Source organism: Ambystoma mexicanum, chromosome 2q, assembly GCF_040938575.1.
Source record: "Ambystoma mexicanum isolate Mex_15411 chromosome 2q, UKY_AmexF1_1, whole genome shotgun sequence".
NCBI classification, from domain to species: domain Eukaryota; kingdom Metazoa; phylum Chordata; class Amphibia; order Caudata; family Ambystomatidae; genus Ambystoma; species Ambystoma mexicanum.
The window spans coordinates 1016460503-1016487973 of NC_090924.1; the positions used below are offsets into that span (position 1 = coordinate 1016460503).

Sequence of the window (27471 nt, forward strand, 5' to 3'; positions counted from 1 at the left end):
AAAGAGAGGTTTTGACCAATCAATGACCACATTTCAGCCTCTTTGCAGAAATGGGCATAGTTGACCTTCCACGGTAGCCCTGTACCACCAGGCAGCCTACTACTGTCCACTGTAGAATCCCGGCTGTTCTGGATGCAGGAAATTGTACACACAGGACCGGAGTCGGTGGGGCTGAGGTAACATGCATCATTCTGTATTATGGACCCGGCAGTAAAAGGACAAAATCCACCTCATTTTAGGCTAGCTAACAGCTCGTCTCAAATTTGGTGGATTTTGAGGGAGGATATCAATCTCAAGGAGACTTGCTGCATATAGGTCATCCAGTGGGAGGGTGTGGGGGCCACAAAAGTCCCAGCCCAAACTGGGGAGCTGTACATGTCCCTCTCCCCATATGGAAATGGCTGAGCGGGAGGTCAAACAGGCTGCTAGGCCATGTTTAACCACTTGTACGGGCATAGTAGGCTTACGTCTTGTGAGTCTTCTCTGCCCAGGCTTTACTGCTGCTTGGTAGTAATTACTGTCCACTGTAGAAGACAATAATTATTCCATAGTGGTTCCCTAGATAGCGGAAAGTTCCAAAGGAAGTCTGAGTTTTTGTAAAAAGCTCAGCTCGTTTGCTCTTCCTTTGGGGTTTTAATAACTGTTGTAACATGGCGAATCCACAATCGGGGCAGCCAGAGAGTGAATTGCAAACAGGGAGGGATACTTTTGAACAACGTGAGATTTAGTTTGCATGTTTTTAAGTTACTTTGCCTTATAGTTTTTTTAAAAATATTTTTGACTTTTGTAGAGTTCGTTTTGTTTTAATTTGTTTCATAACCTTGGTTTGTCCTTTACCTCGTACCATTAGTCTACGAATTTTTAAATAGGTTTTCATCAGCTGTCCCAAGATTTTCCATAATTTCCTTTATTGTGCAGCCCTTCATCTCTTGAATTTCGTTTTTTAGTTTCATTTTTAAGAGATTTTTTTAACTTTTATGTAAGGGGCAAGGAAGCAAGAAAAAAACAGCACCATTGACTTATTGTCTCCTCTTATTGTGAAGATCAGGTGTTTGTGGCTGCTGGTAGTTCACAGCCCCTGCCAGCAAACACCGAGTGAGCCAGTCCAGAAAAGGTGCCGGTAACATTGTTACCGACACCTCAATTCCTGACTGGCTCACTTGAAATGAGGGACAAAGGGTAGGGATTGGGAGTGAATTACGTTTAGGAATGTTTCAGGGATGTGTTTCAGCAGGGGCAATGAAGTGAATATGGAATTCAGTTCTTAATGATACTATTGTGCCATGTAGCATACATTTGGTTACAAAGCAGGGATGGATTTCTCAACAGAGTGTGGAGTGAAAGGTCATGGGAATAGGTTGATTCAACCCTGTTATGGGAAAACCATAACAATTGTGAAGAAGAAACTGTACTGTGAATGTATTGGAAGACAATGCATGGAGAGAAGCTTGGATGTAATATGTTCACAAAGTTTTAAGGACCAATTAACCTGGCTGCATTGTTTTGAAAAATGTCAAGTTGCTGGATGAATTTTTTAGGGAAGCCAAAAAGGAGGTTATTACCTCAATCCAGTGAGAGAGGGCCAAGGCAGACATCACTTGAACAGAAAATTAGACTTCTTTCAAAATCCTGGGACATATACTTTGACTGAGAGTCCATTGTCAAAAACAACATGCAGGTCCTTTGCTGAGCAATTAAGGGTCGGTGGAGGCCCAAGAGAAGAGGGCCAAGAAAAGGGAAGCTAGTAGGGAATGTAGCTACTAAAGCAGATGATTTAAATCATAAATGCATTGAGCCAAAGGTGACTGTCAATCATCTGGTCCTAGATTTGAAGCAATCCGACAGTAAGCTTAAAACTGAGGTCGGGAGCAATCAAAAGCTGTTTTACACATGTCAGAATTTCCCTAAAACGAAATTCGAAGCAAACTTTTCAGGTTTTAGATGTGAGTTTAAGCTGTGGATGTTAGCTACAAGCAGAAGTTATGGACGTTTTAGTGGAGGTCGTTTTTTCGATATAGGTGCAAGAATGGGAAAACAGGAATGCACATTTAAAATGACCAAAAGGATTTCTTACACTATATGATGACTATGAATAAACGAATACCACACACAAACACAGCCACTGGATCAGGGTGACTGCCTGCAGTGGAGCTCGCCTACTTCAGTTGAAAAATATCAGCGCAAAGATAGTTTTAACAATACTAGCACAGGAGAAAAATAGGAGGGATAGGATAGAGAGTTCAGGCAATTCAAAAGTACTCCTAACAATGCAGGTTCTGAAGACAAGATAGGATGGATTTAAGATAGTGATTGGCTATGGACAGTACATATGCTAGTGACACAGTTCTATCTATAGCTACTCACTAGATATGTTTTTACACGGAACCGTCAGGATTCTGGTCAGGGATTCTGGTCAGGGCACATCGGATTGGCAGCACCAAGGCGCTCAGGACACCGAATGGCACAACTGGGCTGGATCTGATCTGCAATGGCTCTGGTCACAGCACGACACAGCTGGATTGGATCTTTTGGTTCTGATAATAATTATTTTAGAAGGCAAGCAGTACAGCACAGCCCGGCTGTTTTTTTTTGTTCCCCTTAGGTTTCTGGGGTTGGTTCTGGTTCTGGAAATGTAAGGCCTAGCTGAAAATGGTTCAGCTATATAATGGGCCTTTCTGCTTTGCCAAGTTTTCAGAGTCTGGAGCAAGTAAGATGGATAATTCTGCTGCAGGGTGCTTCGTCAGCATCGGGATAGTGGGTGAATCTGTGTGTTTTTCTAAGCGCTGAGGTTTCTCTATTTATGCTTATAATAAAGGGGTGTGTGTGCTGGTTTATCCTAAGCTCGCCCCTTTGACATGGATTGGTCAAGGTCTCTTCTCTGCCTTGATAGGAGGACAGAAACAGAGTGTCACCTTAATGGTGTGGGTTCATGAGGCCTAGAGTCCACCCCTAGCCTCTTGAACACAAAATCTACTTTTAGTACAATACATATTTCCACATGTGCGACCTCTATAACAACCACGTATATAGATCACATACTTTGAGTAGCAGATACTCCTCAAAACCCCTTAGCTGTAGGATCTTGTGTCTGCTTTCCACCGAATGTTGCCCTTTTTTATTAGGAACACAATGTCCAGTTTATCAGAAAATTTGTACAAGTGTGCGCGTATAACATGGGCATAAGTGTGTAACGTTTCATACTTCTATCAGAAATACATTTTGTGTAATATCACATTTTCCGCCGTTTCTTCCCAGAACATGCCACAGAGGTCTGGCGCCTTTTCACCCGTGCATCCAGAAATGACATTAACAATGTTGTTATTTCTATATTTTGCACAATTTTACATAGTAAGTTATATGTATTTAAACAAAATGTTCTTTGTGAAGGTTCAGCCACAGATGGCTGTTTGTCTCCGCCTCCTTCTGTCTCCCTGCAGTTCAAGAGCAGTCTCCTCCCTGTTTCTCCTGGGCAGAGGACATTTACGACCCTTCACAATTAGCATTTCCTTTAGCTGGACGATGTCCATTGTCTCCTTTTGCCTCAGTAGCCCAAATTCTTCCCCCACCCTATAATCATCACTTAGGTGTGATTTCCTGGTGGAGAGGAGCTGGAAGGAGAGCTGTTATTCCAGTTTGGGTGGCTTTTAGCCAGGCTGAGTTCAAAGGTTAATTCTGTTGCATTTTTCCTTGATTTAAAAACAAACTTGTGATTTCAAACTAGCAGCTAGAACACTTATTTCAGATTCTAAACCATGGGATTAACAATTACAACATAGGTTACTCTCAGGAACAGGCCATTTACATTGCAAATGTTGCTTTCAGCTTATACATTTTTAAAGTTATTCAGGCAGGCTTCTGACAGCTGTCATTCAGACGGCTGATGGTACTGCACCCAGATTTGACAGATTTCACAGGCAGGCAACTTTTGCTGTGGATATTTCTTTGATACTTTCAGCTTTTCAGGACATTGTATGTTCATAATGATTTCTTGAACTAACTGAATTGTAGCACCCAGCAAGAATTCTGGATGTTGAGGGTGTTTTGTACCAATATTCTGCAGTTTCTGCAACAAAGAAAAAGGATTTAAAGCAAGATTTTGGGGTTTCCTTTAGCAGAGCACTGCCTTTCCACCAATGACAACATGCGGGGTAGATTGGGCAGCTATCTTTTTGTGCTTTGCAGAGCGCGGTTTTCATGGTTTTGGCACGCACAAGGGGTTTGTGGCCATTTTGATGTTTCCGCTACCATCAGAACACAGGGATGATGCATGGCAGAGCAAAAGTGGGTCAAGACATCCCACAGAGCCCCCCCTGCTGACTTAAGTTTGACCGCCCATCAAGGGGAAGTCGGGAGATTGGGATGTTCTTTCTTTCTTTGGTCCAGGTGGAGAAAGTCGTCTGCTTCTCCCATCCGTGCTGGATCAATAGGTTCTCCTTGCCGGTTCTGGATGGGAGTATGGAATGATACTCCGGGCCCTTTGGGTCTTTCCTCCCGGTCCCCTAGTGGTCCTCCTTGGTACTTAGAATCCTTGGTTTCAGTGCTATGAGACAGAACAAAGCATGGTTATGGAACTTTCCCCACTACTATTCATGTAGTGGGGCAGATGCATACATTGAATACTGTTTACAATACCCCGTCTATATTTACTAATGATTTGAACAGGTGGAATGATTTTAACAGTTGGAATTTTCCTAGGTGTCCGGAATGTCCCCCTCTGGGTTTCCGGTTGGCTCCTCTATTTGCCGCAGAGTATGCCTGGGATGGCAACTCTTAAACTGATTTATGTGGACCCACTTGTCTTCCCCTTTTGCCAAACTGCCCTTGGGGATACAGAGTTTGTAGGCGATTGGTGAGATTCTTTCTACAATTTCAAAAGGACCCCACCAACTAGGGAGGAATTTGCGCTCTTTAGCTTGGTTCCTTTGGAAATTGTACAAGTAGACCCGGTCTCCTACTTGGTATTCTTTTTTAGTTGTCTTAAGGTCATAGTGGGTCTTCATATTGTCTGCAGATCTTTCTAGATTCTGCTGAGGATAGGCAAAAGCATGTTGAAGGTGTTTTCTCAGATTCTCAACATACTCATGAGTTGTGGAGGCATTTATTAAGGTCTGCTCTTGGGTTCTGTAGAGCAGATGCTGGGGAAGCACCATCCTTTGTCCAGTCATCAGCTCAAACTGAGACATTTTTGTTGCAGAAGAAGGGGTAGATCTGATGGCCATCAGGACAAGAGGTAATCGAATGTCCCAACTTGGCCCAGAATCAGCCACAAACTTTTTTAATATGCTCCCAATAGTCTAGTTGTATCTCTCAACTCCACCACTAGAGGCTAGCCGGTAGGCAATGTGTAGTTTCCTTTTGACCCCAAGTATCTCCCACATCTTTGTCATCACTTCACTAGTGAAGTGGCTACCTCGGTCTGACTCAATCCTTTGGGAAAGTCCAAAAAGCAAGAAGATGTCCTTGATCATCAGGGCAGCTGCTGTTTCTGCCTTGCAATTTGGGGCCGGGAGACATTCCAACCATTTAGTGAACAAGCATGTCACGGTCAACATGTACTTGTTCCCCCTAGAGGAGCGAATCACGGGCCCGATAAAATCGAATTGTAAATCTGACCAAGGCAGTGTCATCCCCGTCTTTTGGAGGAGAGCACGGTGTGTGATGGATGTTGGCTGAAATTGTGCACACACAAGACACCCCTTCAAGTATTGGTCGAGGTCCTGCCCCGATTGCGGCCAGTATGCAATCTCTCACAAGATTTCTAGTGTCGTAGGAAACCCCCGAACACTGGCTGTGGCCGCATCATGGGCGTGACTTAGCATCACGCTTCGGAATGAGGTAGGGACCACCCACTGGTCATGGCCAGCTATGGATCTCCTTACCAGCAAACAGTCTTGGATTCGGAAATTTTTTGGACATTTCATCAACACTCTGAGGTCCTCTTTCCATTTGTAAATGGTATCCGTCAGGGGAAAGTTCTCAGGGTCCTCAATGTGTTGATAAAACTTACCAATTATTGGATCCCCTTTTGAGCCGTAATCAAATCAGCTTCTTGGGTCTCCTTAATCCATTGTGCAGTTGAGAGTTCATTGTGAGCATTTGTCTGGGACCTAGTGATAGCAGTGACTTGTATTTCCCCCAACAGGGACTCGATCTCAAGTAGGTCCCCTTGGATGGCTCTGGTTTTGGCCAGCTGATCAGCTAGGTCATTCCCAGTTTTGTCTGGTCCCTCTACTTTAGAATGACCCTTGATCTTTTTCTAGTAGATGGTCATCCCATTCGAGGTGACCAGATCGTCAATATTTTGTATTAATTTCCCATGTTTCAATGGTTTATTATTAGCACATAGCATGCCTTTGGTTTTCCAGTTAACCAGGTGCTCCACGAACCCGTTCCGTACATAATCCGAATCAGTGATTATGACCAGTTTGTGGAGTTGGTGTTGGATAGCAGTGAGGATGGCTTGATGGACAGCCATCAGCTCTGCCACTTAACTACTTCGGGGACTGATTTTGTATGCGACGGAGGGGTCTGGGGCATCATTCACCCATGCATTCCCTACACCGGCCACACGTTCCTTTTCTCCGTCGTTATCAACATGGTAGGAGCACCCATCCACATAGACACTGGGTATTCCCTCACACTGGTCTTCTTCATAGACTTTGTGTGGGGAATTAAGGTATGCCTCCATGTTGTCCTTGATTTTAAGACTTTCGTCCTCGAGGCAGTTTTCTCTGGCACAATCAGGCAAGTCAGCCAGACCACGCGATGGGACTCTTCTTGTTTTGGCCATATCTGACCTCCACAGGAATGCCTTGCATTGACAAAATCCAGGAAGTAATTCAGGAATTACTCACATTTCCGGCCCGGATTCTGTCACTTTGAAGATATTGCAAAGGTTGGTGTGGAGTCTCCACTATGATGTGTTCCCCCTGGATGAACGGGCGGTAATTCTTCAATACTCACACCGTTGCCAGGAGTGCCTTCTCACAATCGTTGAATTTTTCCTCCACAGAGGATAAAGTCTTACTCGCATAGGAGATTACTTTATTGTCCTTGTCATGCTTTTGATATAATACTGCAGTCAAGCATGTATTTGAGAACCCTGTCTCCAAGAAGAACTCCTTGTTTTTGACAGGGTAAGGTAGGCAAGGCGCTTGTGAGAGGCTTCTTTTGAGTTGTCTTACTGCCTCGGTTTGTTCTGGACCCCACTCCCACTTGACCTCCCCCTTCAAAAGATGGATCAGGGGTCTTGTGATCTCTGCGTAGTCCTCAATGAACTTTCTGCTGTAATTAGTTAGTCCAAGGAGGCTCATTAGTTCCCGCAGAGTTGTGGGGTCTTATCTTTTCTGGAGTGCTTCCACTTTCTTTTCCTGGGGACAGAGACCCTGAGGAGTAATCACATGCCCCAAGGAATTGACACGGGTTCTGCACCACTGTGCCTTTTGAAAGGAGAGTTTTGCTCCGGCAGCCCTCAACTGGGTCAGGACATAACGGATCTCTGCTATGTATTCCTCCACAGTTGAGCTTTTGACTAGAACATCATCTACATAGGCCAGGTTACCCCTCTCACCCAAGTCGGGCATGGCCTTGTGTAGAAAGATGTTAAATGCATTGCCGGAGATGATGTATCTGAAGGGAGTCCGGGTCAAAGTGTACTGCTGCCCCGCAAAGGTAAAGGCCAGTTTGTATTGGTCCTCCCTACTGACAGATACAGTTCAGTACCCATTGGTCAGGTCAATTGCAGTGAATACCTTTGACCGCTGGATCTGGGCCAGCCCTTGGTCAATGTAGGGAAGAGGCCATCAGGATGTATGGACCCATTTGTTGAGCTCCCTTAGGTCAGCACAGAGTCTCCACTGGCCTTTTGGTTTCAAAATCCCCAGCACCGGATTATTGAAGGTGCTGTGGACTGGACAAATTATCCCACGAGACTCAAGGTTCTTAATTATTTCAGTAAGGGACTCCATTGATGCGAGAGGCAAGCGATATTGCCTCACAAACACTGGAGTCATGCCAGGGTCTGTGGGAATTGTTGTTGTGTGGATGTCAGTGCGACCACAGTCATATGAGTCCACTGCAAAGAGATCTTGAAAATCTAAGAAAACTTGTTTCAATTTTTGCTTTTGCTCCAGAGTCTCACAGGCATCAGCTAGGTTGACTCTCTCTTCAACCATCTGCCTGAAGCCTGGAAAGACTTCCGGTTTGGCTATCTCAGTGGCCTCCTCCAGCTGGGTGGAGAAGTCCCTGGTCAAAGTGCTGATTTGGACTGATGGCTTCAGGTGGGGGAGGCAGTCCTCGTGGAATTGAAAGATCACCTCATCGCTCCTGAAGTCACAGGTCACATCTTCCTTACCATAGGGGCAGGAAGAGTACACCAGGAAATTCCCGCCATGCCGGGTGAAGATCCTGTCTGGTCTTGTGTCATCGTCGCTATCACTGTCAAAACAGTCCTTGGGGATTGGTCCTAACAGTTCATTACCTAAATCTATGGAAAAATGTCGGTCATCAACCGCCATTCCAATAATGGTGCCTGCGGCCAGAGTGATAGTCTTCAGGTCGCTGTTATCCACCTCTATTGGAATGGTGTTGTGTTCTATGTTGACTAGTGGTGTTGGGTTTACCCCCAACCCTTGCTGTTGGAAATGAGCATTGAGATGGACATAGGCGTCAGGGTTTTTCAGTTTCTGTCCTCTTTTAATTTTTACTTCCAGTGAGAATTGTCGGGTCCGTTCTGTGATGGTGACTTCCTCTCCAATCTGAATTTCAACTACAGCTGGAGGAGTCCACACATAGCCTAGGATGGGTCTATTTCCCTTGTAGTGTGGGCTGATGCAGTCAGGGGAGTTAGGGGTCCCATTTGTGGGGTTACCTCCTTGACTCCCTGTTTGGGATTGGGCTGAGGGCCTTCTGGGTTTGGGGTTAGTTGGATTCTGCGCGGGAAGGTTTTTAGGCCCCCCCATCTCCAGATCTAAAATGGGGGCAACCTTCATCTCCGCCACCTTAGAGCAGCAGGGGTGTTGGTTGTTTTGCGGCTTTTGCTACTATTTATATTTTCCAACGGCTTCTGTACTTCATAGATGCGCGTTGCTTGTTCAATGATCCAGTCTAGTGATCTTTTCTCATGAAAGTCCCTCACTAGCTGGGTCATAATATACTTAGGGAGAGCATGAAAGAAGGTGTTCACAAATTCTTTACTGTCAGTGCGCACCCTTCTAGTGGTCTGCGCAAAGGCGCGTTTCAATTCTTGAACAAATTCTTGTGGGGCCTGGTCTTCCCCATATTGTAAATGGTAGGCTGCCTTGCGAGCCTCTTGAGGATTCCTATGAATGGAAAAATGTTTCAGGATGGCCGCCCTACAGGTGGACCATCTGGAATGATTCTGATCCTCCAGCCCCGCAAAGAAGCTGGAGTACTCAGGAGAAAATTTCCACTTTACATACTGAATACAGTTTTGGCTGTCCTTCAGATGGAACGTCTCCATCATCTGTTCAAATAATTCAAGGTGCTCCCAAACCGAATATTTCTGTGGTAGGACGTGATGACGCTCCTAATAGCTTTTATTTGTTTCAGGGGATCCTTGAGCAAGGCCCTCTTGACTTTGTTAGCCTTTTTAGTTCGGGTCACCCATGTCCATTAATCCTCTGACTCAGAGGCACTGCTACCAGAGGTGGCTGTCTGGTCTTCTAGACCCACCCGGATTCTGTGAGCTTGAGAATGGCTGGCAGAATGTGGGGGCCTAGTCCCTTGGGTCCTGTGGCGCTCAGAACAGTCTTCTGACTCTTCCTTGCACCCAGGATTGGCTGAGTACAACCCCTCCCCCCCACTGTCCTAGCTGGGAAGAGGTTTTTAGTATGGTCTTAGTGGGCCTAATCCCATGGAATTCCTCACCAAATTTCACTACCTGATCTCTTGATGAGTTATATTTCTGAGGATCCATTTCTCTGTTCTCTGATTCTCCCCTCACTGGAGTCTCCCTGTTCAGAGAAGATGGCCCTAGCAGTTGGGAACCTATACATAGATGCCCGGCCATCCATTTCTGGGAGGCGCTGACCTAATAGCCCCATGTTCCCCATTGGGTTGAAGTTTACCATCCCTGTGGCCCTTGGCTCCTGTGATCCAGTGGACATGGGGGTGGCAGAGTCCATGGAATGGAATAGATTAAAGTCTCTGGTGCCAGGGTTCATGAGGTTATGCTCAGGGATTTCCCTCTCCCATCTGACCTCATCTCTCTCAGCCCCTACTCCCTGATGGCATGCAAGAATCTGACCCTTTTGTTCTTCTATTAAGGCCTTACTGGTCTCTATTAGTTGTTCCTGCATGACGATTTGTCTATGGAGCCTGTCATCTTTTTCACAGAGATCCTCATTGTCTCTCTGTGCTTCCTGTCTGATCTGGGAGCATTGGGCCAATTTTTGCTGCAGGAGGCTCACCTCCTGAGTTCTGTCCTTACTGGCCTGGTCATTCTTTGCCAGAGCCTCCTCCACCCTCCTGGTGTGCTTTAACAGCTTTCATAGTCCATTTTGTGTTCACCCAGTGCCTGAGGGCCAGGTGATTTTCTTCCACCTTGGCTTTTAAATAGTTGACTTCCTGGCCTAAGGCGTCCCTTTTCCTGAATTAGAGTACTCCTCTGTGTAGCCAGGTCATCCCTTTGTTTTTTTAATGCACCAGCTTTCTGGCGCTCTTCATCGAACTCTGTTTGGGATTCAAGGTCTTTAAGAATTAATTTATAATTTTCTTCTTTTACTTGGTCTATCTGGTCTTGTAAGAAGTGGAGCTGTTCTGCACAGACTCTGTTAAAAGTTAATTGTTGCACCAGTTTTTGTTGGCTCTGTTTTAACGAGTCCAAACTTTCTTGACACTCTTTTTGCAGTGTCAGTAACTACCCTTTCTTGCTGCAGGAGATCCAGATCTTCTTTTACTTTTGTCAGGTACTGTCTGGTTTTACTCTCCGATTCTTGGCTCTTTTGTAGCCTTTGCTCTGCAGAGCCCAAATCAGTTTGGGCCTTCTCTAGGGATTGTACTTGCCTTTTTGCCAGGTCTAGGTTTTTGGCATATTTTTCCTGTATTACTCCAATGTGGAGGTACAGGTACACCGCTATTTAGGCAATTTTACATTGCTCTTCTTTTACCCTTGGGGCCATATACAGTTCACTAAGTGCATGATGTAATGGACCCTGGTCCTGCCATATATCTAATCCTGTGGCAGTGGCTTGTTGTTTGATTTCCTGCAGCCAAACATTCTGATCCTGCTCTACCCATTCACCCCTGACAAACAGTTTGTGCAGTAGGTGTTCTTTTGCCATATCCTGATTTCTTACTGCAAATCCTCATTACACAAAGTCCTACTCCTCACAATACTTATGTGGGACATAGCCTTCCAAGAAAGACCCTACCTGCTACCTTATAAAACATCTTTAGAGGAAAGAATCTCATTGTTGTCCTCTGCCAGCAATGGGAACAGTACCTGTTCTTCAATGTGATATGTCCACCAGCTCAGCTCTACTACCTGTTCCCCTCAGCACTCTGTGCCAGGGTAATAAGCACCTGGGGTAAGGAGGGCAGGTCGAGTAGAAAAGATGGAAAAGGACAGGACTCGATACCTGCACCAGTAGATCCAGATGAGTAGAGAGTTCAGGTCAGAGTATAGCAGGAACGACTGAAGGACAGCCAAATCTGGGACATTCAAGACCAAGATAATGTTACATATAGCGCGGACCCAAGGAGATCCTATACCCCGCCATTCAATACCCCCCAATACTGGAGAAGATAACTGGGAAGGTTTCTCTGGAGAATCCCAATCCAGAGGAGTAGAAAAGGCTGTCTGAGGACCAGAATTCAATGGACAAGACCTCCCCAATGGCATGTGGATGAAAAGAAATAAACTCTGAAAAGGGCTCCCAACGACAAACGGGCAGTCGTGGGAATCCACTGTAGTACAGGAAAGCATATAACAGGTTGAGGAAATCCAGAGGGAAATAAAGTCAGGTTTAGCCTAGACGGCAACAGGAAGATTCAGGAATGGGAGCATGGAAACTGTAGAGTGGAGCGAAGATGGAAAGGCGCCATCCTGCAGTGTAGTTATAGGATGAAGCGGTGCAATTACTTTCAGAGATGAGAAGGGACCCAGTGAAGAATGACCGCCAAAATAAACTGTACATGCCTCACAGTAAAACCGGGATGTAAAACAGGCAGGCAGGGTACAATGTACAGCAAAGGTAGAGACAGGAGGGCTCAGAGAGCGGTCTAAGTACAGTTCAGAGTCATGATACTGAATAATATAGAAAACTGGCAAGAAAAAGTACAGCAAGCCCAAATGCAATTCGAAAGCAGCCTGAAACAAGCTAAGCAAAAAATAGAGCAACTAAATGGGAGGTAACAAGCAACCACGGACGTTGTTGTTGAATGCCAACTCCTCAGAGCCTCTGGATTAAATGGAAAGTCAGCAGTAACTCACAGGACGCAGCTCAGGGACATGTGCAAGGCAGATGTGTGACATCATGCTGGATCGAATGCCCTTGGTTCTCCTGGGTAACAAAGCTCTATCAAGGATGCTACACAGTAACCGCCAGGGTGACTGGACCATTTGTACTCTTCCAGTGTGCAGTGCTACAACAAGAGGATTCTTGACACAATCTTCTGTGTTTTCTAAAAAATGTTTTTTTCAAGTCCGCCATGTGACCATATGGATCCACCCCCACACCACTTCCTGGTACACCAACCACATTAGTTCTAGGCTGGGGGAAGGGGTGAAATTAGGACTATGATGAGGAAGACTAGGACATAGTGTAATTAAGATTACCATAAATAAATTGACCCATTAGTTCTGTGTCCTTCTTCCTTATCAGAGTCACAGACGAACTACTTAGCAGATTCCAGTATGTAAATGAAGAACATATACCAAAGCATTGCTATACATCTAGCGATTTAATGAGTTATCAGCATGAGACAGAGGAAAGTATCACTGTGCCAAATTAGAACTGGGCGAGCCCAGCGTGTCTCAGGCTTGCTCGGGTTCAACCTAGGGCTCGGGCCCGGCCCCCACCTCGGGCCAGTGCCTGCCCAGAGCAGGGGGCGGATACAAACCCATCGGGTGCCCAACCACTTCCTTGGAAAAAGACAAATAAATCACAATGCTGTAAGTGTTGCCGGAACACTTACTGGAGTGCATCTGCTTGTCTTCTGATCCCAGCTGCCTGACTGCCGGTCCTGACACGGCCACTCATTGATTGGCTGAGGCGGGGCAGGAAGTCAGGCAGTGTTGTCAGAAAAAGAAACCGACTGGGGAAGAAAACAAGACTGGCGAGCTGAGGAGCAGTGTTTCAATGTGGAGGTAAGGGCGTGCTTTCTATTGCGCTTTTTGTATCCCTTTCCTTCCCCACAGCCCCTTTTTTGACACTGCCCGCGCCCCTTCTCGTTCTGCGCAGCCATTTACTGGGCTCAGCCCATGTTGGGAACCTAGAGTCAGGCCAGACCCCCAGACTTGGCCACGGGTCAGCCCTACCCTAGAGTTCCTTGGCTCCCCCAGCTCTATGCCAAATACATTCCAAGGGTGTTGAACCACCTGCCAGGGAATTGTAGTGACAAATAAATGCTGTAGGAATTGCCCAGGTTGCAACCCTGCACATGTTGTGTTTGGATGTGCCACCCAACTCGACCCAAGATACTGAGATCCATGGAGTGGCTTGTGTCTGGATTAGGAAGTGCAAGTGTGTTTTAGAGACTGCTTATGCTGTGATAATTACTAAATTAATTAATCTACCTAGTCTGGAGGGGATGAGCTTCTGGCCCTCCTTTGAGATCACAAAGGTCAGATTTTAAGCAGGGCAGCCACTTTTCAACATGAACTTGAGCGCTGCAGGTAATGTCTCTGGCCACATCCTGTTCAGGGAATCTGCAGCATCTGGGGGGGAATTGATCACTAAAAGCAGGGACGTCCACCTCCTTGTTAAGGTAACACGGCTCCTTGCCCTCAGGGAGGGTAAGAAGAAGCTTTACAACAATTCTATCCTCCATAAATTGTGCATACGGCTCACGGCACAAAAAGGTGCCAAGTTCATCTGTTCTCAGTCCAGAAGTAATTGAAATCAGGAAGGCCACATTGGCCAACAGATTCAGAGAGACCTGTTCCAGGGTTTCAACGCGATTACCCTATAATGCTCACATGCTGAGAGGCATGTCTCAAGGGGGCAGCACCAAGTGAGTAATTGATGGAGAGCAAAGTTGATAAATAACCTGGAAGCCAAATGCTCCACTTGTGCCATCACACCCCCGTTGCCCTAAAAGCATGAAGGGCAGTCCTTTGACACAAAAATAGCAAGTGGATGATTGCGCTTGGATGCAAACACATCTACTAGGGGCATACCATACAGTAGACATTGCTGTTGGAACACCAAGGGTTAGTAGGCATACTGAACCAATCAGGAATCCCTGTTCAGCAAATTGGAACACATATTATCTCCTTCCGCAAGAGGATACAATGCTTTATTGTATACACATTCAATTCTGCCCATTGATATATCTCATATAATGTCAATGACAAATACCTCCGCCTGCTCACCACCTGTTGATTTATGTAGCTCTTGGCTAAATGGTTGTTGGTTCTGACAAGGATTGCCTCATGTTTAATTGTGTGGTGACGTATAGGAGAGCCCTATGGATGGCTAAGAAAGCACATACCAGTTGAATGGATGTTTCACTTCTGATTTGAACCATCTTGCCTGTACTGATGCTGAGTCCTGAGTTACCTTCTATGCTGTGAGTCTCACTTCCATGCTTAAACGTTTAGGGGCTGGTGGAGAGCGTGAGAGAAATACCCCTAGCAATAAGGGCTTGGCGAAAGCTACCATTTTAGACCAGCTTTGGGGGAGAAAGACCAAGGGACAAGGGTCTTGTATTACTGTGACATGGGGGAACAATGGTGCATGTGATGGCAGACTAGGCGATTTAGAAAGGAGGGTGTCTATGGAACTAAGCTACTTGTTTGGTTGCTTCCAGCAGATCCTGGATCTGCAGCCATTCTGAGTCTTAGGAGCTCTGGTTATACATGTGCTAGAATAGGTTTCTCTGACGTTTGGTTGTAAGGTCCCCTGCCACGGCAAACCTGGATTTAGATGTGAAGATATCTGCCTGTTCTTGCAACTCTCGTTTTCTCTCCTTCCTGATCGCACTACGGGTCACTCTCATGCATCCACTTTGTCCAGCCCCTTCCCTCGTTTCAATGAGTTCAAGTTCAATCCCAGGAGGGGCAGATGGGACAGAAACGATCTCTAGGGAGGGAGCTGCAGATGGGACAACGGAAACGGGAAGTGACTGTTGCGGCACTGACTGGCTAATGGGAGGCGCTGATTGTGTGGCCTGTGGCTGTGCTGGGATTTGATCAGTAGGGAGGGGCTGAGCAACTGGAGGGGGCTGAGCAATAGTCACTGACGCTGTCTTTTTAGTTTCTCCCCTTGGGCCTCGCTTTGTATCAGTCAATATTTTATCTATCAATTCATCTGATGAATGCAATTCTCTTTGTGGGTATATTTTTTCTAAACTCAACTGATCGCGTCTATTTGACTTTCTCAAACTATCATTCCACTCCTCCTCCTACTTTTCTTTCACGCTCTCTGCTTTCGATTTATGCCTGCGCGCATGTTTCTCTCTACTTCTCCAACGAAACATAGCTTCCCTTCTCCAGTCCCTAAGGATATCAAATGCTGCAGGACGTGTTTTCTTTTTCATCAACACTTTCTCCAAATAATCTATCCTCCCAATCTCAAAACTCCTGTGATTCGGCCACTGAAGATCTTCCTCATTTCTGGTTATACTATGCCAATTCTCACAAAACATTATCGCTCCCATACCATATTTCACATACATCTCATACACCGGCGACCCAATTGGGTGGCGCGACCTGGCCAGTTTCCAAAAATTGTCTACCGCAGCGGAAAAATCCCGCTAAAGTGGACAATACCCCAGGCATGTTTTAACCTTACCCTCGGCTAATCAACCTTACGCTGGGTGTTTGATTTTGCAAAATCAACTCTCAACCAATATCAGGGTTACTTTGAATAAGGGCACGACTCACCTGATCAGTCAAATCGTCTTTCAAGATGCAATTCGTCCGTATACTGACGCAACCAATGACGTTGTGTCTGCGTATCTTGGCTCACTCTGCCTCATTTTGGGACCCTCGCCTCCTTGTTCTCTGGCTGGGTACATCAATCAGGGATTAGTTGTGTGCAGATCTGCAAAGGAGTCTCTCATCGCTTTCACAGGGGCGCCCCGAACACCTCTTGATCCTGGCTCGATCGTCCCGTCCTCGCCGTTCTCTCTGCCTTCCTTATTTTAGAACGTACACGATGGAACAAGTGGGGGAGGGTCCCTATTCGGGTGCCATCTTGAAGGGGCCCCTGAGGGACCCTCGCGTAAGGAAAGAAGACACAATCAGCACACACAAACTGATAGGCCAGACACAAGGTTGTATTCCCAAAAGCTAGGGTTTATTGCAAAGCAAATAGTCTCAGTTGGCCAACTGGGTCACACGCCCCGCAACGTGTGTTTCCAGACCCCGGGGGACTCAAGAAAGTGAGAATCGTACAACAGTTACATATATACAAAGCAATCATCTTACAATCAGTAGTGACACATCCAATACCGCCCCTAATACATTTCCTTTGAATTGGGCATGATGATTGACAATGGTGACGAGTATGACACCTTCAAACATTCATTTAGCAACAGTTTGCAATTTTGCGAGCCTACAGACATAAGTCTTTGTTTTAAAGAACACAATGCTTCTGTTTTTCCAAGCAAGCTGCGTGCAGGGGAGAGGCACATTCCAGGCCTTGCCATCTCCTAGTTTCTATTTGTGTACTGGGGGTCAACTTGCTCTCCAGGGCTCTGCAGGGCTCAGGAAAGGGGGGCTGCAAAGCAGAGCATAATTCAAGCCATTTAATGTTCACTTCTAACATTTCTACTGTGTTACCGAGACTAGCTGGCACCTGTGTACTGATTAGAATGCCTTGCTGCTTACTTCCAAGGACTCGTGAGGGAGGAGACCGGGCATTTCTGTCTGGGTTGCTGCATTATGTTTAAACGTGTCTCTCGCGGCCTTGCGTTATGCACTAGTGGAGCAGAATAATTTTTCAGCAAAGCAGTTTTAACAGGAAGCAAAAGGCAAACGTTAGAGAAAACAAAGTGGTGATTTCAGTCACCTTAAAATGGCCGCACTTTAGTCAAGTTTATGGCTATATATTTCTAATACTAAACACATGTGGCGGTTGGTCTTCGGCCAACAAAGTACATTGCCTTACGATTGAGGGGTGTCTACTTTTTCTGGACTGACAGGGGAGGACCAAAAAATGAAAGTGAGTTCATTCATAACAAAACCTCAGAAAGGCCTCATGTGAAGGTCTTATCAGGAGATGGAGATATGAATCCCTATTACCACCCGGGCTAATAGCGTTACTGCCACCCGGTCCGGCACTATTAGCGCCAGATCAAGGGTTGGGTGGTAATGGGTATTCCCCATTGGGTCCATTGGACCCAATGGGGCATTTTCGGCGCATTTAGCGCGTGCTAATTGTGCCCAAAAATGTTCATTATGTTGGCGCATATACACCCATCTTTGTTACTGCTGCATTTAAGGGCTCCCGCCGAACTCGTGATGAGGCCCAAAGTCTTTTGAACGGTAAGGTGGATATATAATTAGGTGTTAACAAAGGAGCGGGTCAAAAAAGGTTGTGCCCTCTGTCAAAGGCAACTTTGGCCTGTTTGGTTGGGGAAGCGGCCGCTCAAAAGAGGAATTGCATCTGGCATTGATTCTATGCAAATCACTATCAAACTTGTCCAGTGAAAATAGGGACCCTGCTGAGAAAATGGTCTTGGAGGCAGGTGTTAGCTGAGCTGGGACTCCAAAGTGTGAAAATGGACGTGAAGACCATCAGCCGTCATCTCCAGCACCTCCGATGTGTCCTGCAGTAGCTGGAAAGCTTGCAGCAAGGTGTGTGGCTGAGCTTCTGCCATTAAGGTGTACTGCTATGCTGTTGGAATCATTCACCTGTCATCATGCTATGATGATTTGCAAACTGTAAGAGAAGCCAAGGAGCACAGCGACAGAGAGGCTAACTGGAGGAGGATATTTCAGCTAGGGTACAGAATGGAGCAGAAATGTCAAAGAAGAGTCGTCATCTCTGTAACAAGGGGCAGCAGGAACCTGGAAATTCGAAACTCAGAGTAGACCAAACGCTGAGAAACACTGAGCTCTTAAGTATTGCGATTATAAGTAGCCATTTGGGGAACAAGTCTAATCGGTGTGTAAACCAGACAGTCTCCCTTGTGTGACTATGCAGTAATGTGCTGTTTGTGATTATCGTGTACTGATACTGTAAGAAAGCTAACCCGCGTGAATGCAATGAAGTTCGGCATATGGAGGCAGAACACAGAGAGACACCAACCACCAACACCATATCACCATGGACTCAAGAGACTGCAAAGTTGAAATGAAGGAAAGGGGAAACAGGGAGAGAAGCAGGCACGTGCAAGCCTCAAAAGCAATGCATACTATTGTCACCTGTAAGAGACTTGGCTATGTGAATGGGTCTGGATATGGGATGGTGTGTCGGTGGAAAGCCAACACTGGTTTCGGGAGTGGGGATGAGCAGGAACCCTAATGGTAAGAAGCAAAATGGGTATACAATATGGACGTGAGGGAAGGCTGATTGCTGCCATACCAGAGTAAAAGATCATTGAATAAGATTCTGCATATGTACTTGTGTTTTTTTTGGTAAATTTCGTTTGCTTGGTGATCTGAGTGCAAACTAGCAGCCAACACAGGAGATGCAATGCACTTCACAGCAAGCTTGAGGGTGGGCATTGGGCAACCGTGCATTTCAAATGCAGAAACTGTCCCTCAGTCTCACCTGCAGAAAAATTCTATGTGATTTTTCTCAGAGTTTTGGAATATTCATGTGACCCAGCAACACTAACGCATTGCCCATCAGCTAGCCATGCCAGAGTCCAGAGACTGTACTTGGCCCAGCTACAGATCTTTCCACTAGCCTACAACCTATTGCGTTAATGCCAACGTCTCACCCATCACACCGTCCACCTTTTATGAGACAGATGTTGAAAGGCAACACATCTTCCAAATCGAGCGTATGTTAAAATGTGATGTCTGGACCACCGAGCATCATTTCGAGCAGTGGCTTCTTCAGTAGGAACAGTTCTACAAGTATGTAAGGATTGCAATATGCTGCATTGGTTGTTCCAGAGAAGGAAAATGCCTTTCAAGAAAATAATGTTACAAGTTATGTGATTAATGGAAAGAGAACAAATCAAACATGTATTTAAAATGTTTCATTGTAATTTAGAAAAGAGCACTCCCATAAATTGAGGAGCAGGTAGTTTTTTCAGGGATTGGGGGGAGGAGTACAGCACACTTATGTATTGTTGTTGATTTTGTCCTAAAATTGCACAAGTCTGTAAGGAAGGGATTATTATAGTGACAAACACCATGCCAAGTCCTGTTATTACTTGGAATCGAAGGGTGGTTTTGTTGGGTTCATATGTGGGATAATATTACCATATAGGTCTATACACCACCAAGGTTAATCCAAAAGTGATACTGGCGGCTAAACTTACTGTTGCAGCCTTATGGGGTAAACAAGACGCCAAGGAAAATGTGTCTTTTCATAGACCATCGCACCACTAGTGATGGGATGCCACAACATGAGCATCATGGAAACGTCTCATACATTCTCTTAACTATGCCCCCTTGTGTTACCCTCACCCTGAACGTGATGAAAGCAGCTCAGAAATTCCATGACCAATGTCCCCCAGCATTGCCCTCGACTTGAATATCATGAAAAGAGCTTGGAAATTCCCTTAACTATGTCCCCCAGCATTAGTCTCACCTTAAACATCATGAAAAGAGCTTAGAAATTCCATGAACTAGGTACTCCAGTTTTACCTTCATCCTGAATGTCATGGATGTATTTTAGAAATGTCATGAACTCTGGACCTCAGTATTAAGATCACCCTTAATGTCACAGATTTCCGATATTCCATTAACCGGGAGCACAAATATTATCCTCAGCCATGGGGACCAATTTTAACTTCACCCAGAGCATTTGGGATACATGATAGCAATTCCAGGAATGTTTAGTCTGTATTAGCCTTACCCTGAAAGCAATTTAGAGAACATCCATGACATATGGGCGCAGTACCATCCTCATCCCGAACAGCCTGGATAGATCTTAGAAATTCCATAAACTGTGGGCTTCTTTGTTATTATCATCCTAAATATCATAGATAGATCTTATAAATGTCACGAACTGTGAGTTTCATTTTCCTACTCATTCAAAATGTTTTATCCTCACACGAAACATCATGGATAGATCTTAGAAATTCCATGGACTCTGGGCCTTTGTGTTACCCTCACCCTAAACGTTGTGGGTAGATCTTGTGATCCTGACACTAAACATCAAAGAAAGATCTCCTCCACCACCACTCTCTCTACATGTGGTGTTCCCCAGGGCTCTATTCTCTCGCCTTGGCTTTTCAACATCTACCTTGTACCTCTTGCTCACCTGATCTCTACCTTCTCTCCTCGTTACGTGTATGACACACAACTCTTTTTCAAGCTCCCCTCTTCCTCTTCCCCTTCCTCCTCTATCATCCCGACTGCCTGTCTGATATTCATTCTTGGTGCACCTCCAATGAATTATGGGCTCACCCCCCTCTCCTTCCACTGAGGCAAGAAATCTTGGGGTCATCTTTGACTCCTCTCTCTCCTTTAATCCTGGCATCTTGGGCCTTGCCAAGAAGGCCCACTTTCAACTTCATCTCCTTAGAGGCTGAACCCACGGGGGCCCCTTTGAAGCAGTAACAGGTCTGAGCTTACTTAATATGTGACACTGATGTCCAGAATTCTTTATAATGGCGGCACCACCTTTAATCTATTCACTACGTATATCTAGCCTTTAAGATCACTTGGTCTACTTGTGTTGCTGCATCTGTACAGTTATGAAACGGTTTGCATTTTCTGCAGTGCTCTTCACAAGTGCAATCTTCATTCCGCATATGAAAGCTTACTTCATATTCCTTCGGGGACCTCCTCCAAGAGATTGTCATCTCTACGAGGATACATCATATAGGGTTTTCTCAATTGATACCTTTTATCGAACTCTCTATGTGGAATAGGCACCATCACTGGTGTTGTGTATGTGCAATTTCCGGATTCCAACATATAGGAAGGATGGGGGCGGGACTTCCTGCAGAGCCATTCAGCTGCTCCTCTACAAGGCATTCTCCCTTTCCTCACCTTCCACCAGAAGGTCAATGACACTAGAACAATGGTCCTCTCCAGGCTGCATTACTGTAACAGCCTCTTCCTCAACCTGCCTCTTTCTTCACTCCGTCCTCTTCAACTAATCCAGAAAAGGGCTGCAAGACTTTTCCTTGGCCTCAAGCCCTGGCACTGTATCTCTGCAGCTCTAAAATCTCTCCACTGGTTCCCGGTTGCTGCAAGGATCAAATTCAAGACCCTTTGCATCATCCACAAGGCTGTCTGGGGCCAGAGACCATCTACCTGCAGCTCTCTTACTAAATACTCTCCTTACAGATTCCTTTGATCCTCTGGTTCCATCTCTCTGCTGATCAAATGTTTCTCCAGGTAGGGGGCTGGGGGCAGATATCTCTCTTCAGCTGGCTCGCTCCTATGGAACAGTCTCCTTCTCTCTCTCTGTCTTGAACTGGACCACCTCAAGTTCCAAAAACAACTCAAGACCTTTCTCTTCTCCTCCTCCTACCCTCTCCCCCTCCCATGCTAACCTTCCCCTCTGTCGCTGGGATTGGCGGTCTGCTCCCTCAAGAGTCCAATTTTGTTCCTGGCTTTCTGCCCATACGACACTAGCACCCCCCTGAACTGCCTTTGGGGCCCACAATCGCCTGTCGGGTGATTCTGCCCCGTTCCCACCAGCACCCACCCTGCACTGCCCTATGGGCCCACACCCACATTTGGGTAGAGTGTCTCCACCCTGCACTTACCTGTTGGGCGGTTGACTTCCCTCTTGACTTGGGACGTCTCGACCCATGCACTTACATGCTGCCCCCCCCCAACTGGCACCTCTTGCACTTCCCCCCTGTGGTACCCTATTACCACTTAGCCCCTGATCCCCCTTTTCTCTCTCCCTGCACATGCACGTTCTGAATGTCACAAGGCCTAGTAGGACAGCTGTTTGCTTTATTATTTATTCATTGTCTTTTCCATTGTTTATTTATTCCCTTGTTCCCTTCTCTTTGCCTTGTGGCGCTTTGAAACACTGTCTTGTTGTACAAGTGCCTTATAAATAACCAATACATAAATACATCTTAGAAATGCCATGAACTGTGGGCCTCAGTATTACCCTCACACTAAACATGATGGATAGATCTTAGAAATTCCATGGACTCTGGGTCTCTGTGTTATCCACACACGAAACATCATACACAGCTCTTAGAAATTCCATGAACCGTGAGCCTCAGTGTTACCCTCACACTAAAATCATGGCTAGATCTTGTGATCCTCACCCTAAATATCATAGATATCTTTCAATGAACTATGGACCTCAGTGTTACCATTCTCTTTCTGCTGAAGCCCTGAGGTGCTCAAAGAGAGTCTTAATTAGAGGGCAGGCTAAAAAGGCAAAATGGCTAAAACACTCATAATTTGCACTATGAGGAACTTTGACGTTTAGCCTTTTTGAATGGGATGATATGATATGATATGGCATTTATAACGCCCATATACACAAGTGTTTCAAGGCTTGACGAGGTAAGGGAGGGGAACATAGGGAGGACTGACAATGATCCTACTAGGCCAGGTGTCATTCAGATCGCGCAAGTGCGTCGGAAGGGGGCAGGGAAAGTGAAGTACATGGCAAGATGATAACAATAAGTAAGTAGCTGCCAGCAGGTGGCAAGTGCATGAGTAAGTGCGGGCATCAGGTGTCAGGGCTGGGAGGGGGACTGTAGGGATACAGAGACAGTCCCCAAGTGCGATGTTTGCCAGGTGGGCAGTGCAGGAGAGAAACGCTGGCGAGGGAGGACCTGCTCCCGAGTTCAGAGGGTGTCCAGGTAGCCGGTGCAGCTTCCAGTTGCACTAGGAGGTCAGCAGAGGAGGGGAGGAGAAAAAGCAGAAGTAAAGAGAAAGGTTTTGAAGAGCTTCGGGAACCAGAGGTGGTTCTCCTCAAGTTTAAGGGAGGCAGGGAGGCTGTTCCAGAGGGAGGCACCAGCCGAGGAAAGAGATCTACCACCAACTCATTGCTTGGAGAAGCGACTGACCCTGAGGGAGTTGGAGGCGGATGAGTGAAGAGCTCGAGAAGTGAGATATTTAGGAAGAAAGAGTTGAAGGTATTGAGGCCCCAGGCCCCAGAAGGCCTTGTGGGTGATGCAGAGGGTTTTGAACTTAATCCTTGCAGCTACTGGGAGCCAGTGCAGATATTTCAGTCCTGGAGAGATACAATCCCTGGGCTTGAGGCCAAGGACAAGTCTCTCAGTCCTGTTTTGGATAAGTTGCAGAGGTCGGAGAGTGGAAGCAGGCATATTTAGAAAGAGGCTGTTGCGATAGTCCAGCCTAGAGAGAACCAGAGCTCTGGAAACACTGAGCATCTGGGGGAAGGAGAGGAAAGGAAGAATACCTTTAAGGAGGTGCAGCTGGTAGTGTGACTTCTCAGAGATGTCAGAGATGAGAGAAGGAGAGTGTGGAGTCGAAGATGACCCCAAGGTTCTTAGCCTTGCAGGTGGGAGCAGGAAGAGGGCCAAGAGAGGCCGGCCAGAGAGCTGCAGGGAAGGAGTGAGTGGATGTGCTGATGAGGAGAATCTCAGTCTTACTGGCATTAAGGCAGAGGTCATTGGCGGCACACCACTCTTGGATAGCAGACCGACAGTCTGAGATGAGAGAGGGAGAGGAGGAGGCCGAGGGTAGCCTGAAAATGAGCTGGGTGTTATCAGCATAGCACTGAAAGTTGGGGCAGAGATCAGCGATGCAGTGGGCGAGGAGTGCCAGGTATTGGTTGAACAGCCAGGGAAAGAGGTTAGACCCCTGGGGGACACCACAGGTAGAGAAAAAGATAGCAGAGAGGAAGGACCCAAGTTGGACCTGGGAGGGTCGGTCAGAGAGGAAAGAAGTCAGCTAGGCCAGAGCCTGACCAGTGATACCCAGGTTATCACAGAGACGGTTAAGCAGGATGGCATGGTTGACTGTGTCAAAGGCAGAAGAGAGATCAAGCAAGATGAGGACACAGGGGGTGTTGGAGTCAAGGTTGGAGAGCAGGTCTTCACGGATGTTCAGGAGAGCAGTTTCCGTGCTTCTGGCAGCTCTGAAGCCTTGTCTTTTGAATAGAGTTATCTGCTAAAATCTCATTACCATTTTTACATCCAACATCAAATGAACTGATGCAAATTGATTTACATTCACGTTGTTGGGAAAAATGCAGGGTAAGGGAAAAGCAGGCCTGGCAAGGAAAATAGAAACATTTTCGTTCGTTACCTATTGGATGAAGTTGAGAATGTTTGCAACTGTGGAAACAAAAACAATGCTTTTAAAGGAATCTGCACATATTAAATACGTGTTACCCTAATATGCTTTGTTAAATTAATCCAGGCCTTAGTCCTGCAGTCCTCTTTTTGAAAACAGTATTACTCACTTCCCCCATGTCACGTCACTGCTTCTAGTGTCTAAGCATGTTGCATTTGTTTTGACAGCCGAAGTACAACTGTGTATGTCACTCTGGCTGGATGGCCCCTGCTGGCAACTCTGCCTGCACAGCAGACATTGATGAATGCAGCCTACCCAGCTTTCCTTGTTCTCAAGACCCCCCTGTGCAATGCTTCAACACACCTGGATCCTTCTACTGTGGGGAGTGCCCAACAGGTACTGCTGTGTAGCTATGTTTTTCCCAGAATGCATCGCTCTGCTGAACCTATACCGGGCTTCAATTAAGTGGCCTTCTCATGTGTGTTTCCTTATTGCATACAGAACTTAATTTACATATTACCTTCACTTTCTACCAGCCTTGATATTTGACATGTTTCTAGCTAGTGAATTGTGTAGTTATCACATAATGCACGAATTAACCACCAGTAAAGTTAGGCGGTTTATAGTCATAATGTAGAAACCAATAATGTCGAAAGTCATTTTTTCGAGAAAAAAAAATTCGAAAAAAAAAATGTCGAATTTATTTTTTAATGCATTTTCTTTTGGAAATGGGGGGGTTCCCCCCAACCCCCCTTTTTAATTTTTTTTGTTTTACCCATTTTCTTTTTATCCTGAACCCCAAAATAAATATATAATTTAAAAAAACGGAATTCGAAATTTTTATTTCGACATTTTTTTTTTGAAAAAATGACCGACCACCAAGTTAGGCATATTGTTTCAATACATTGTATGCTCGGTTGAACTATTACTTAATGATATGATCAAATCCTAATTCAATGACAATTATGGTGGTCCCACATTCTGGGTGGCTATATAAAAAAATGTCAATGGCAATAATAATGGCAATGTTTGTATTATTTATTTACATTTTATATACATAACCCGAATATAGTGACACATTCGGAAGTAATGTACAAGAAAGCAGGAAACAGCCTATACATATAATACAACAAAGCCCACCACCCCTCAAAACAATAAAAACAAAACAATAAACAAAAAAACAAAACAAAACAAAAAAAATTCAATTAAAAGAAGTAAATTTCCCCCAGATTTTGTCATAAAAGGTCAGTTTGTTTTTCAATTTATAAATCAACTTTTTCACCTTTGAAAGTCTGTGCATCTCCTCTACCCATTCATCAAGTGAAGGAGCTATCTTAGCTTCCCAACCTCGAAGCACAAAGCGTTTGCCTACAATAGCGCCCCCCAATAGCCATTTCTTATGTGCCGAGCTGAGTTCATTTAAATCAGTATCATCTCCCAATATCACTGTTTTGAAATCCAAATTTAAATTCACACCTGTAATTTGAACACAGGCCTCACACACCTCTGCCCAGAAACCACAGACTTGTACACAACTCCACAACATGTGTTCCAAGGTGCCAATCTCTTATACAACACTCATCACAATTAGAAAGTCCTCTTTTTTTCAATCTCTCTGGACACCAATAAACTCATTTCAGTATTTTAATTTGTCGAGATATCTCACCCAAATTCATAGAACATAAAGCAACATTTCTGCATATATATTGCCAGATCTCAGGAGAAATATTAATAACGGCAATTTAGACTTTTGTGTAAGCCAGCGAGGGAAAGACATGTGATGAAGAGTGGGGAAAGGTTGCGGGATGTTTTTTCGCAGGGGTTTTTACAGTGGATTTTTTTAACAAAAAAGACTCATCGAATTTTTTAATTTTTTATTTTTGGGTAGGTACCCCCACCAAACCTCCAATCCCATTTAATTTCGTTGCTATTCTCGAACACCCAAACCCATATATATATATTTTTCTATCCCCCCTAAAAATTCGATGAGTTTTTTTCATTAAAAAACCTGTAGTTAAAAACCTCCATGAAAAAATATCACACGATGAAAGGACGGCATACCGGGGAAAGATGGAGAGAGGCCAGAGGCAAAGTAAGGCTTGCCTGTAGCTAATCTACTTATACTGCAGGCTAATATGCAGTCTGTTACAAACTTTGGTGCCAATATCCTAGGTCAAGGGACCGAGGATCAGCTTTAGATATGTGTCTCCTGTGCAAAGCAGTGAATGCAACACAATTTTCAAAGCTCGGTGGGTTAAGGCAACGTCTGCAGAGATCTATTTGAGCAGAGATCTTTCTGCTGAAAAATCCGATCTTTGGAGTCCTGTCAAAACCCCCAAAAATGCCATGTACAATATCTAGAATAAACACTAACCCCTGAAAATTTACTGAATGCATCCACCCGGATGTGACACTGGGCAGCGACTCTAATTGCACCGCTGGTCCGTGTGGCAACAGCCCACAGGGTAATGGCTCTAATGGCACTGCTGGAGCGTTTGGCATCCACCCACATTCTGCTTCCAGCCTGGTTACTTGCCATCGAAAAAAGACCCTCACCAGAGAAGAGCTGGAATGCAGCACGTTTTAGAACCACTCATACAGCTCAGTGTGTTAATCCAACGTCTGCAAAGTTCTATGCGTACAGGAATCCAGTAGAAGTCATTTGGAAATAGCATTAAGCCTGCCTGGAAGCAACAATATGTATGTATTTATTTATTTATTTATACATTTGTAAATATCACACAGTGGAGGCTGATTACAGCAAGAGTGAGATACCTCCTGTGTCTCCATGTGCTTTTAATAAGTACAACTCCAGCATTTGGATTTTGAGCAAACTATCTGCTTTTTCTATCTCTCTAGCTATCTATCACGCTCATCTGATACAATGGGCCCAGGAACTTCCTTCATGGCGAGTCATGGGATGGGCCTGATCTACAAAGCCATTTTCAGTGGGGGTTTCTTACTGAAAA

General features: G+C 45.4%; 1 protein-coding gene across 1 annotated transcript in view; it reads left to right on the top strand.

Moving 5' to 3' along the window:
- The window catches only part of CUBN (cubilin), a 1794835-nt gene that overhangs the window by 135126 nt on the left and 1632238 nt on the right, over nt 1-27471 (top strand). The window contains exon 8 of the mRNA XM_069648353.1: nt 24730-24898. Within this exon, the coding sequence (XP_069504454.1) occupies nt 24730-24898 (169 nt within the window). The remainder of the gene's footprint in view (nt 1-24729; nt 24899-27471) is intronic.